Source organism: Talpa europaea, assembly GCF_964194135.1.
Source record: "Talpa europaea genome assembly, chromosome: 6".
In the NCBI taxonomy this organism is placed as follows: Eukaryota; Metazoa; Chordata; class Mammalia; order Eulipotyphla; family Talpidae; genus Talpa; species Talpa europaea.
The window spans coordinates 57,313,604-57,326,490 of record NC_140072.1 but is presented as its reverse complement, the minus strand read 5'-3'; the positions used below and the strand labels follow the sequence as shown (position 1 = coordinate 57,326,490).

General features: G+C 38.4%; 1 protein-coding gene across 9 annotated transcripts in view; it reads right to left on the bottom strand.

The window, feature by feature from the left end:
* The window catches only part of TIA1 (TIA1 cytotoxic granule associated RNA binding protein), a gene marked incomplete at both ends in the record, with an annotated part of 30,581 nt that overhangs the window by 14,849 nt on the left and 2,845 nt on the right, over positions 1 to 12,887 (bottom strand). For 3 of the 9 annotated variants that reach the window (XM_084234605.1, XM_084234606.1, XM_084234612.1), the window contains 4 exons: positions 764 to 796; positions 969 to 1,023; positions 1,501 to 1,599; positions 6,922 to 7,018. In XM_084234605.1, coding sequence (XP_084090731.1) covers positions 764 to 796; positions 969 to 1,023; positions 1,501 to 1,599; positions 6,922 to 7,018 — 284 coding nt within the window. Of the gene's footprint in view, positions 1 to 36; positions 156 to 763; positions 797 to 968; positions 1,024 to 1,500; positions 1,600 to 6,915; positions 7,019 to 12,887 lie in introns of all 9 variants that reach the window. The other 6 variants (XM_084234608.1, XM_084234609.1, XM_084234610.1 and 3 more) reach the window with 4 other exon arrangements.

Sequence of the window (12,887 nt, the reverse complement as noted above, 5' to 3'; positions counted from 1 at the left end):
TTAACCATATTTTTTGAAGAACAATCAAAGAAATACCTTGCATTGCAACAGTTTGATGTTAAAGTATTTGACAGTTTTCTCAAAAGCCAACAGTTTTGGTTGCCCAGACATTACACCATTCAGTTTATGTGAATCCATGTGCAAGTGAACTAAGACTGAAGGCAACAGAATGAAAACAGTAATCCCTTCACTTTATAGCAGAACCATTAAAAAAAGCATTGGAGAGAAATAATGATCCCCATGTGTTTTGCTTTTTTTTTTTTTTAAAGACAATGCTCAAAAAAAGAAACACTTAAAAAATACACAACAGTGGTTTCAACATTTTTAAATGTACATATATATCAATTTTGACAAAGTATATTTGGAAAGAAAAGTTACCCCTAGTTGGCAGGCCTTAAGCAACATATTGGGTTGTCATTTGGGAAACACAGTTTCAGGATCAACTCAAGCAACCGGAAGATCTGGGTATGAAGCACAGATCGTGACCTCAAGGAAGCAGGGAATCTTGCCCTTTAGTTGGTGAAAGTATTTCTAAGGCATCAGCTGCTACCAAGGGGGTCAGAGAGCTTGAAATAGCACCAAAGTAGTGGACAAACCACACTTGGTCAACACTGGGAAGAAGGGGGAAAAATATTGCCAGAGACACAAACAGAAACATGACCTCCTCCCACCCACCTCCCCCAACATCAAACAAAAAAACTTTAGGTGGTTAGTGAATACCCTTTCAAGAGATTTCATTTTATGTTTAAGAAGATACAATTACCTTGTGAACGCTGTGTGCTGACAACGGTACTACCTGATGACAAAGATTAGATTTGTTCTTAAATTTATTAACACAAACACAGTCAATCATATCTTAGGATAACGATCAAAACATTACTGCAAACATGTACGATGTTTATATGCTTTACAATAAAACTACTGTGTATAATAAAAATAAATGTTCAAAAAGCATAAAATATACTTACTGCTTGTATCTTTCTTTTGACTGCTGGGGGTTGTTGCCCAATTCACTTTGACTTCCTAAAAAAATGTTTCTATGTTAACATTTAAAAAAAAAAAAAAGCTCAAAATCAGCTAGTACAACAATTCTCTGAACAAGTGGGAAGGTATATGTTTGAGATGAAACATTCAAGAGGGTACCAACCAGTTCTAGTCAAAGTTCCAAAACTTATCTTCACAAAGAATTTTTACAAATTATAATTTTACATACATCTCTTTAACATTCCATTAGCCTTTCTCATCTAAAATACCAATAATTTCCTATTTATTCTTGCCCAGTAGTAATCTATGTTCTCAGATGGTTTATGCAAACTTGTGTAATTCAAAAAATATTTTAGTATTTACCATGTGAAGGTATCATGGAGAAAACTAATGTACACTTGCCCTCTAAAAGCTTTATCCTACCTTTTTAATATAATACTTCTAAAAAGAAAACAAAGCTGTATGCAACTTCACATTTTCAAGTGCAAGTCACCTTCTTTAATTAGGATAGCTTACCTTACCCATTATCTTCCGCCCATTCATAGCAGCTAGTGCTGCAGCTGCATGACGATGCTCATAAAACTCCACAAAACAATATGGATCATTTCCAGCTGTCTGTTGAAAAAGAAATACAAAAGTTAATTTTAAGTTTTATACTCCCATCGCCTTAAGATTATGTAGTTTTTATATTATCTCAGTGATCATCTCATGGAGAATAAAGAATCCATTCACAAGTAAATATTCAGATAAGGAAATGAACTATTAAAAATTAACTATTTTTTATTGGACGCTATCTTCTTCAACAAGTTATACTATACGACTACATTTAATCTTTTAAAGAACAAGAGTCTGATTTATGCTTGTGTGTATATATGTATATATAATAAACTTTTTTTCCCTCCCCATCATTTCTTTAAGCTACAGAAGTATGTTTGACCTCTCAAATCTATGGTCTGAAGTTCGCAGTGTTGACTAGATTTTTAATGATTTTTCTATGCCATTCCTGTTAAATTTTTATTGCTATAAATGTACAAATGTCCTTGTTGATTCTAACTTGCTGAAGGTAGAAAATCTCAGCCAATATGCTTAAACCTGCTTCTAAAAAGTAAGTAGATAGGTTCTGAAAACTAAAGAGGTTGTCTGGTAACTAAAGTTTTAGAACAGGTTTTATTTTATTTTTTTTTAACGTTTTTTCTTCTTTTTAAGGTTTATTTATTTATGCATACAAGAGTTGGGTACAGGCCAGAGATGCCGGGGGGGGGGGGGGGGAGTTAAGAGGATCTACCAGCAACAGATGGGGGAACAGAACAGGAAGATTGAAATATACTGCTGAGGGCCTCCCCGGTGGTGCAGCGGTTGAGCGCTGGGTTGCGAAGCTGCCCGCGGGCTCTGCGGCGCCACCGGTTCAATCCCCGGCTGCTCCCCGACCACGGGAGGAGGGTCCCACATGGCGCGCAGACCTCTCCTGCCGCCCCCTGCTCCCCTCAGCAGTGTACTTCGGTCCTTCTGCCTGCTCTGCTCCCCGCTCTGGCTCTGGTGAATTCTCTCACCCTCCCGCGCTTCTGACTGTACCCAGTGCATGTATGAACAAAACAAACAAACAAATAAATAAAACATGCCTCTATAAAAAAAAAAAAGAAAGAAATATACTGCTGAGGGGAGCAGCGGGCAAGACAGGAGAGGTCTGCCTCACCCTGTGGGTTTCTCCCTGGCTGGCCGGGGATCGAACTCATGCTGCAGAGGCCGCGGATTGCTTCAGAGTGTGGTGCTTAATCCCTTGAGCTGCCAGTGAGGCCATAGAATAGGTTTTAAATGTGGACTTTCTAGCATCACTTTTCTGCCTGCTAAGAAATCTTTTAGGGGGCCTCCCTGGTGGTGCAAGGGGTTAAGCACTGCACTATGAAGCAATCCGTAGCCTCTGTAGCTCGAGTTCGATCCCCAGCCGGCCAGGGAGCAACCCACATGGTGAGGCAGACCTCTCCTGCCTCTCCCGCTGCTCCCCTCTGCAGTGTATTTCAGTCAGTCTGCCTGTTCTGTTCCCGTTCTGTCTCTGGTGAATCCTCTCACCCCCTCGCATGTCTGGCCTGTACCCCAGTTCTTGTATGCATAACTAAATAAATCTTTAAAATAAAAAAAAAGAAATCTTTTAAAAATTTCCTCCTTTTTTCTGTTGGCATTCCAATTAGTTAATGAAAGTGAAGCCTGAATGTTTTATTGTAAATTAAAGGAGTATTAAAAAAACCCCAATATTTCACACCTATCAGTGCAAAATACCAAATCACTTGTTCATTTTAATTTTTTTTTTTTAAAGATAGGTATGCTTCACCAACTTTATTTTAAAGATTTATTTTTATTTATGCATACAGAACTGGAGTGCTGGCCAGAGTTGCAGGGGAGTGAGAGGATTCACCAGAGACAGAGTGGGGAGCTGAACAGGCAGATCCACTGAATTACACTGCTGAGGGGAACAGAGGGCAAGACAGGAGAGGTCTGCCTTGCTACGGGGGTTAGCTCCCTGGCCAAGGATCAAACCCATGCTGCAGTGGCTGCCAACAGCTTGACAGCGCTGACTTTAACCCTTGTGCCACCAGGGGGGCCCTCACCTTGTTCATTTTTAAATGAAAATTTCATTTTTAAATTCTTTCCCCAACCTTCTAAGCAGATGGTCAAAACAAAAAAAAGAGAAACTAATTCAAAGGGTTAGATTGATCGTAGAATAAAGAAACACACGAGGCCTCCCTGGTGGTGCAGGGAGTTGAGCATAGCGCTATGAAGCTGTCCACAGCCTCTACCACTCGAGTTTGCTCCCTGACTGGCCACAGAGAATCCATAATGCGCAGCAGACCTCTCCTGCCTCACCCACTATTCCCCTCAGCAGTGTATTTCTGCTGTCTGTTCTGCTCCCCACTCTGTCTCTGGTGAATCCTCTCACCCTCCCTCACTTCTGGCCTGTACCCCAGCTCTTGTGTGCACAAATACATAAATCTTAAAAAAAAAAAAAAAAGAAACACACTTTATTCCTGAGTGCAATGAATAGTTTAAAAGTCATTGGGAATGATTTTTAGGATTTTAGAGCAAGGAGACCACAAAATTGATGATGCTGAGACCATGACTTAAAAATAACCTAATGAGGGCCTCCCCGGTGGCTCAGCGGTTGAGCGCTGGGTTGCGAAGCTGTCCGCAGCCTCTGCAGCACCGGTTCGATTCCCAGCCACCGGGTGAGGATCCCACATGGCGCACAGACCTCTCCTGCTGCCCGCTGCTCCCCTCAGCAGTGTGCTTCGGTCCTTCTGCCTGCTCTGCTCCCCGCTCTGGCTCTGGTGAATTCTCACACCCTCCCTTGCTTCTGACTGTACCCAGTGCTTGCATAAATAAATAAATAAATAAATCTTTAAAAAAAAAAAAAAAACCTAATGCTACATTAATATAAATTCTACAACAAAGAGCAATGTTAACTGGTGTCAAAATGGGTGGTTAGAAAAAGTAGCTTACACTTTAGAGTAGAACAAGTAGGGGCCTTGCTGGTGGCACAAAGGGTTAAATCTCAGCACTTTGAAGCTATCAGCAGCTACTGTAGTATGAGTTCAATCTCTGGCAAGGGAGCTAACCCCACAGCAGACTTCTACTGTCTTGCCTGCTGCTCCCCTTAGCAGTGTATTTCAGTACATCTGCCTGTTCTGCTCTCCACTCTGTCTCTGGTGAATCCTCTTACCCCACACACCCCTGGCCTGAACCCCACTTCTATGCATCAATAAATCTTTTAAAAAAACCCAAAACATTATTAGCTTTATACTCTAAGGAGTATAAAATAAATATGAACATAAATGTATATAGACAGAAATTTAGACTTTTAATAATCATAATTTTAAAAATATGTTAATTTTAAGCCTTTGCTGATCAAAATCCAAAATTTATACAAAGTGGCAAAGGCTTCTTTTCTGTTCAGGTAAGGCAGTTAATAACATTTTGCCTAATGATTTTCACCAGGCAAACATCTGGAATGACTCAGGTAAGGAGAGAATAGTGAACTACAAACTTGTAGAGACAATTTATATTCAGAAAGATCCTTAGTTTTGTCTCATTTCTGCATATATTAAGTGAAAATAATTTATATTGTTTCTATTGAGCATATGTGATAATGCATTAGCATTAAAATAACTAATAGGTAGCAAGCATTCCATAAATGCTGGAAAAAGGAAGGAGACCCAGATTATGGAAAATTGTTATTAAATTCTCCATCATTTCCCTTTCCCTATGGGTACAAGAATCTTTTCCTCTTTATCAAAAAGGCACACACAAACTAAACATGATAAGAAAACACTTAAAAGAGTGTAAAGGACAGGGCTGCCCCTAGTGGCGCAGTGCCGGCTTGATCCCCGGCCACCGGCGAGGGTCCCACCAAAAAAAAAAAAAAGAGTGTAAAGGACAAAAACCAATTCTTGAATCCACAAATGTCATGTGGATGACCCTGCTTCATAAGAATAAAGGTCTGAAAGTTTAAAAATCTAAGACAACATGCTAAAGTCAAATGGTAAACAACTACTTTTTTAAATAACTAAGTAAAAAAAAGTTAAGTTGGAATGCAAGAGAAAATAGAGTAGCAGACACACACATACTCTCCCACTCTCATATAAGATTTTTTTTCTTAGGAGGAATAAAAGAAATCAAAAGCTTGAAGGATAATGGAATACATAAAAAGATTTCTCTTCAGTACTGTCTTTCCCATCAAAAAATCTTTAGTCTTCCATACAATTCCCACCCTCTCCTTATTTTGACCCTAATCCCTCCTCTCCTCCCCTCCCCCAAAGTGTGTCTCTGGTCTACAGATGCTTGTTGATTTTGATAAAAAATCTTTAGTCTTTTTATACATCTTATAATTCAAGGTTAACACCAATTAGATGAATGAATTCATGTTTTTCTATACATTAATGTCTGATAGATGAGAATGGTCTAAATGCAAGAAAAACTTGAATGACTTTAACAATAAATTTAAACACTTCCACAATATTAAGTGTCTATTACTTTTGACCCAATTTCCTAATCTAATTGTAAACTGATTTTCTAGATTACCCCATCAGGTGGCACATAAAAAAAATGTACCTTGATGTACCTTAAAACTACAGGTTAGAGGGCCTCCCTGGTGGCGCAAGAGGTTAAGCACTGCACTATGAAGCAATCCACAGCCTCTGCAGCATGAGTTCGATCCCTGGCCGGCCAGGGAGAAACCCATATGGTGCAGCTGATCTCTTCTATCTCACCCTCTGCTCCCCTCAGCAGTGTATGTCAGTCAATCTTCCTGTTCTGTTCCCAAATCTGTCTCTGATGAATCCTCTCACCACCCCCCCACATCCTAGCTCTTATATGTGTAAGCACACCCTAGCTCTTATATATGTAAATAAATCAATCTTTAAAAAAAAAAACAAAACCTACAGATTAGAGATAGTCCTCATCCACTGTAGAAATGACTCTAGAAACACTCTAGAAATGATTCTAGCTGCATTTTCTTCTTCCCTTATTTAGACAAATTAATCTCAAATGACAAAACTGAATTCATTACAAATTCTTGAAAATTCCTGTGAATTGAGACCGTATAAACTAACTTCAGAGTTCTTGAAACTAAAGGATTTATTTCTTTTTTAATAAAGATTTTATTTATTTATGCATAGAAGAGCTGGACGTAGGCCAAAAGTGTAGGGGGTGAGAGGATTCACCAGAGACAGAATAGGGAGTAGAACAGGCAGAATGACTGAAATACACTGCTCAGACGAGCAGTGGGCAAGACAGGAAAGGTCTGAGCTCCCTGGCTGGGGTTTGAACCAGTGCTGCAGTGGCTGTGGATAGCTTCATAGTGTCGATACTTAACTCCTTGCACCACCAGGGAGGCCCCCTGAAACTAAGGATTTTAATAACATATTAATTAAGTAAAAATACCCTTACATCCATAATCATTTTGCAGTTTTTACAAGGTCCAATCTGGCTAAAAAGCTGGAGAATTAGAGCTTCTGTCACATCTCTGGAAAGGTTACCGACATATCTGAAACATAAAGAAAAAATTTTAAATTTAAATTTGTTTCTTTTGTATCCATTTCTAAAGTTGCTTACTTAAAAATTAATTTTGGGAATAGTTAGACCTTTGCCTTAAAATGACACCATTTGATAATAGCATACAAAAGCTTGCCAAAAGCGCAAAATCTCTTTCTAAACAGATGCAAAATATTATTTGCAAATATATTAGAAAAGCTTATAGAAAAGCTAGTGTGTGCACGTTTAAAGTTTTGCAAATAAACCTTATATTGCTTCTAAGTCTCTAAGGCTAATCCTAGAAAGATATGCTTAAAAAACTCTCAAACGCGTCATTAGATATATACATCTTATACAATTTCAATTCTGAGAAGCTGCAATTATTTTTACTTCTACTGTATTACTGAGAACATTACATTTTCCTCAACTTTTAACTCACATGATTCCCCTAACACTATCCAATTTAGGTATATTTCGGTTTATACTATAAACATATTTTTGAAAATTCATTAATAAATCATATACCAGATATTACATATATTCACAAAGGAATGGGAAACTGTTAAAAAAAACTATCACCAATCAGTGGAAATATATGGAGCAGAATGATTCCAGAAGAGATTTTTAACAAATAATAAAGAGTGGTGACTATCAAAATTGGTGTAAATAGCACATTATAACCTCACTTGAATGGGATGATCTTCATTAAAAGGGCTTATAATTAAGTTTTCAAAATGGGATTTTGAAATGAATATTATCTCTAGACATGTTAGAGATTTGTCACTTCGGAATCAGAGAACAGTCTCCAACAATCATACTTTCTCATTTGTCTGCAAGAATCCTTCAGAGAACATGATGAAAATAAACATCTACACATGCCATAAAATGTGGATTCATTTTTTCCCTTCCATTTACCCATTCAACAGACATATACTAACTGCTGATTACAAAGGCACTAGAATAGGTTAAAATGGCAAAGGTAGAAATGCTACGTTCTTAAGCAAGAAAGAGCAACTAACTTTAAAGGTCAGGTAGAAAAATGATATTCAAAAAAGCAACATCATCATCTATCTGATAGCAATTTTGCCAGTACCAGAGGTTATTACTGCACCAAGTCCTTACCTTAACAATCCGTAATTAAAAGGAATCAATTAACCATTTATCTTGCCTTTTTCAGAACAAACTCCAGTACAATATAATCTAATAGTTCTATTTGATGAGGGAAAAAGCTCTCTTTACAGAAAAATGCTAGTCAATGGATGCAGAGAGACAGTATTAAATTCATGTGTTAGACATGTTGAAATAATTGATTCAGGCAAGAATTACTAATGGATAAAAAATTATCAGATGAAAGCATGGTATGAAAACATTTGTAGGGTGCCAGTTATCACAAAATTACTTACCTGCGAAGGGAAAACTCTTAAAGCTTTAAAGTGAGAGTGCTGTGTGTTTTACCACTTTTGACCAAGTTATAAACTTTAACTCATTTTTTAGATGGACAATGAACCATTATGTGTATGATACGAATTATACAGTATCACTTATGAAATATTCAAATCAAAAAGGTCTAACTTGAATCTAGTGAAGGTTAAGTTTAACCAAAGTTGATAGGATATTGGACATACCAGATGTGGGATAATGTATAAGATCTGTTTGATCTCTTAAAAAAAATTGTCCTAAAAAGAAAATCAAAAAAGAGAAGACTGTTCTTTATTAAATGAGATGTAAAAGACATGCTAAATACATTGACTAGTCCTTGACTGAATTGGGAAGGTGTGAGATGAAATAGTTTTTTCATGTAGAACTCATTAGTGATGATGGAATGAGGAAATCATTATTCAAACACTACAGAAATAATTGCTAATGACAAGATACACCCATGGCTATCTTTTGTGGTTGGTAAAATCCTTAGCTTCAAGTATCTACTATAGACTCAAAGTATCTCCTCTAAAAAATATTTAGGGGCCTCCATGGTGGCACAGTGGTTGAGCACTGGGCTGCAAACTGCCTGCAGCCTCTGCAGAGCAAGCTCGATCCCTGGCCGCAGGCGAGGGCCCCCCACAGGGCGCGCAGAACTCTCCTGTCTTGTCCGCTGCTCCCCTCAGCAGTGTACTTCATCAGTCTGCTTGTTCTGGCTCTGGTGAATTCTCTCACCCTCCCGAGCTTCTGACTGTACCCAGTGCTTATATAAATAAATAAATCTTAAAAAAAAATTTATTGGTTATTTTTTTGTTGTTTTTTAAAGATTTATCTATCTATGCATACAAGAGGTGGGGTACGGTCAGAGGTGTGGGGGGGGTGAGAGGATTTACCAGAGACAGAGTGGGGAACAGAACAGGCAGATTGGGGCCTCCCCGGTGGCGCAGAGTTTGAGCGCTGGGTCGCAAAGCTGCCCGCAGCCTCTGCAGTGCCGGTTCGATCCCTGGCTGCTCCCTGGCCCCGGAGGAGGGTCCCACATGGCGTGCAGACCTCTCCTGCCACCTGCTGCTCCCCTCAGCAGTGTACTTTGGTCCTTCTGCCTGCTCTGCTCTGGTGAATTCTCTCACCCTGCCGCGCTTCTAACTGTACCCAGCGCTTGTATGTATCAATCAATCAATCTTAAAAAAAAAAAAGAACAGGCAGATTGACTGAAATACACTGCTGGGGGGAGGAGTGGGCGAGTCAGGGGAGGTCTGCTGCGCCATGTGTGTTGCTCCCTGGGTGGCTGGGAATCGAACTTGTGGTACAGTGGCTGCGGATTGCTTCATAGGTTGCATCTTAACACTTGCGCCACCAGGGAGGCCCCTATTTACTGGCTTTAACTAATGAATTGGTTGTTATAAGTAGAACTTAATTTCCTTCTCCTTGAGTGTGGGCTAATCTTAGTGACTCAACTCTAATAGTGTGTGCTGAGAAAAAAGCAGGCCCTCTTCAAAAGTGCCATGGTCATGAAAGATACCTCATGTCAAAGAAGTGATCTGATGACTAAATGTAATGTGGTATATTGGTTAGGCTCCTGGAACAGAAAAAGTGCATCAGTGCCAAATGGGGAAATTGCAATGACACTTAAAGTTAATAGATAGTATTGTAGTTAATAAATAGTATCAATGTTAATTTTTTAGTTTTGTTAACTATACAGTAGTTATATAAAATGTAAAATAAAGGAAAAGTTGGGTGAAGGTTATGCAGTAACACTCTGTATGTACTATCTTTACAACTCTTCTATGTCTCCTCACCTGACTCCAGTGCCTGCAAGTTATTCTCAGGATTGCCCATGCCTATATGAAATAACAATGTTTTATTCTTTTGAAAATTGAGTTCTAAAATCTACTTTGTTAAAACTAAATAATATGGTGACAAGCAGAAAGTATTTTAGAGAACCTAAATGCTATCATTTAATTTTTGCAAAACTTAGATCTTTACGATAGGACTTTGTTTGAATATATGTAATTTTTTTTTAAAAAAGCTACTTTTAAAAGTACCAGGCTCTGTATGGCTTTTAAATCTGTTCACTTATTATGGTCTATTATGTACTGTAAACCCCAGAAGCTTGCTTTCAGGTGACTTACATAGAGCTGTACAGAGAAAATCTCTTCAAAGGAAGTTATACAAATAACCTACTTTTGAACTATTAAGTAGTTTACAAAGAACTACAAGTAACATTTATATAACATTTTCATATCAAAGAAATCAAATCCTAGCCCAAATAAAAATAACCAATATGGGATTAAGCCAGTTAGTCTTTTGCTTTTTACTAGTAAATTAATCACTGAGTCCAAATCTTTAAATTTAATGTTATCACTTTACAAGTCTATTTGAGACAGAAAGCCCAAACTTGAAATTTGCAGATTCTTTTTACACACAAGATACTTCAAAAACAAACAAGTTTCTTAGGTTGCAGAATGCTCTATACTTTACATGTACTGTTTCTAAATACAAAGGGATTTCCTATTAGTAGTATAAGTTGTATGTGTAATTTTTTTTTTTTTTGCTGCCAAATATCTTCCAATTTTTTAGAGAAATCTTCATCCTATGGCAGAGTCTAATTTCTCTACAGAAGCTAAACAGGTTAGATTATTTTTCCCTCCAAAGATCCATTTTTATTCATTTATGTATATAAGAACTAGGATACAGGTCAGAGGTACGGGGGGAGGCAGGAGAAGAGGATTCACCGGAGACAGAGTGGGGAGCAAAACAGGCAGATCTACTGAAATACACTGCTGAGGGGAGCAGTGGGCAAGACAAGAGGTCTGTTTCACTCTGTGGGTTGGCTCCTTGGCCGGGGATCGAACTCATGCTGTAGTGGCTGGAGGTGGCTTTACAATGCTGAGACTTAACACCCTGCGCCACCAAGGAGGACCTTAGAGATTATTTTATAATATCTCTTTCACCTGATTTAGGTCAATTAGATACCAGTCATGAAAACGGAAGGCAAAGCTAGGGCTTAAAGGAGCAGAGATTCAGAGGATCCATTTTGATGGCAAATAGCAGTGGAGTCCCATGTAGCATCCTGGTTCTCAAAGGATGTGGTATCATCCTTTCTGGGATTGTCGATGGCTTGATTAGGACTATGGGCCTGACAAATTATCTCTCCTGAATGTCTTCTAAGGCAGGTGTCATAAACAAACTTCCACAAATTCTAGGAGTGTCTAACATTTTTTTTTAAAGATTTATTTATTTATGCACACAAGAACTGGGGTGCAGCCCAGTGGTGTGGGGGTAAGAGGATTCACCAGAGAAAGAGTGGGGAACCAAACAGGCAGATCCACTGAAATACACTGCTCAGAGGAGCAGAAGGTGAGATAGGAGAGGTCTGCTGTGCCATGGGGGTCAGCTCCCTGGCCAGGAATCGTACTAGTGCTGCAGTGGCTGCTGATAGCTTCATAGTGCTGAGCCTTAACTCCTTGCACCCTCAGGGAGGCCCTGTCTAACATTTTTAATAAATCCTTTGTATACTGACTCTTTTTTTGTTGTTCGCATTTCAGAAAATTCTGATTAATAAAGTGGTATGGTAGCAGTTACAAACCACAGTTCCCTGTCATGTCTACTGAACAACTAAACAAAAAGGTAATTTTTTTATATTTATATAATTTTTATTTTTGGAATTATTTTATCAATACTTTGGGGAGAATAACGTTAAAATACCCCCTTTTCAGTTGTTCCATAACTTCTTGTTCACAGTATGGTTTAGTGTATCCTATGTTGGGCCTCTGTGGCGGCACAAGGAATTAAGACGCAACCTATGAAGCCCTCTGCAACCTCTGCAGCTCGAGTTCAATCCCCGGCTGACCAGGGAGCAAGCCACATGGCGCAGCAGACCTCTCCTGACTTGCCTGTACTTCGGTCAATCTGCCTGTTCTGTTCCCCACTCTGACTCTGGTGAATCCTCTCACTCTCCATACCTCTGGCCTGTATCCCAGTTCTTGTATACATAAATAAATCTTAAAAAAAAAAAAAATAGAGTATCCTATGTTGATACTTAAATTGTATTGCAGTTATATAAGAGATGTCCTTGTTTTTAGGAAACATATTGTAAAGCAGTTAGGCCTGCAGTACTGTCTTCTCAAGTGGTTCAGCAAAAAAAGAATTTACATAAATAAGACAAATTTGGCTATTAGATACTGATAAATCCACACGAAAGGTACTTTTTAGTGTTCTATTTTTGTTACTTCTCTGTACCTTTTTAATATTTCAAAACAAAAAGCTATCTGAGATGATTCAATGGAAAAAGTCACTAGTGCTGCTAGTGAAAACCTGACAGTTCTGCCAAGGACAGAATTTCATATCAATTTAATAGATATTTTGGAAGCTAATAACAAAGTTCACATACTTATAAATTTGGAGTCTAGAGCATTTAAGATGTTCATTTTTATTAGCACAACTCTAAAAAATTGAACCTACAA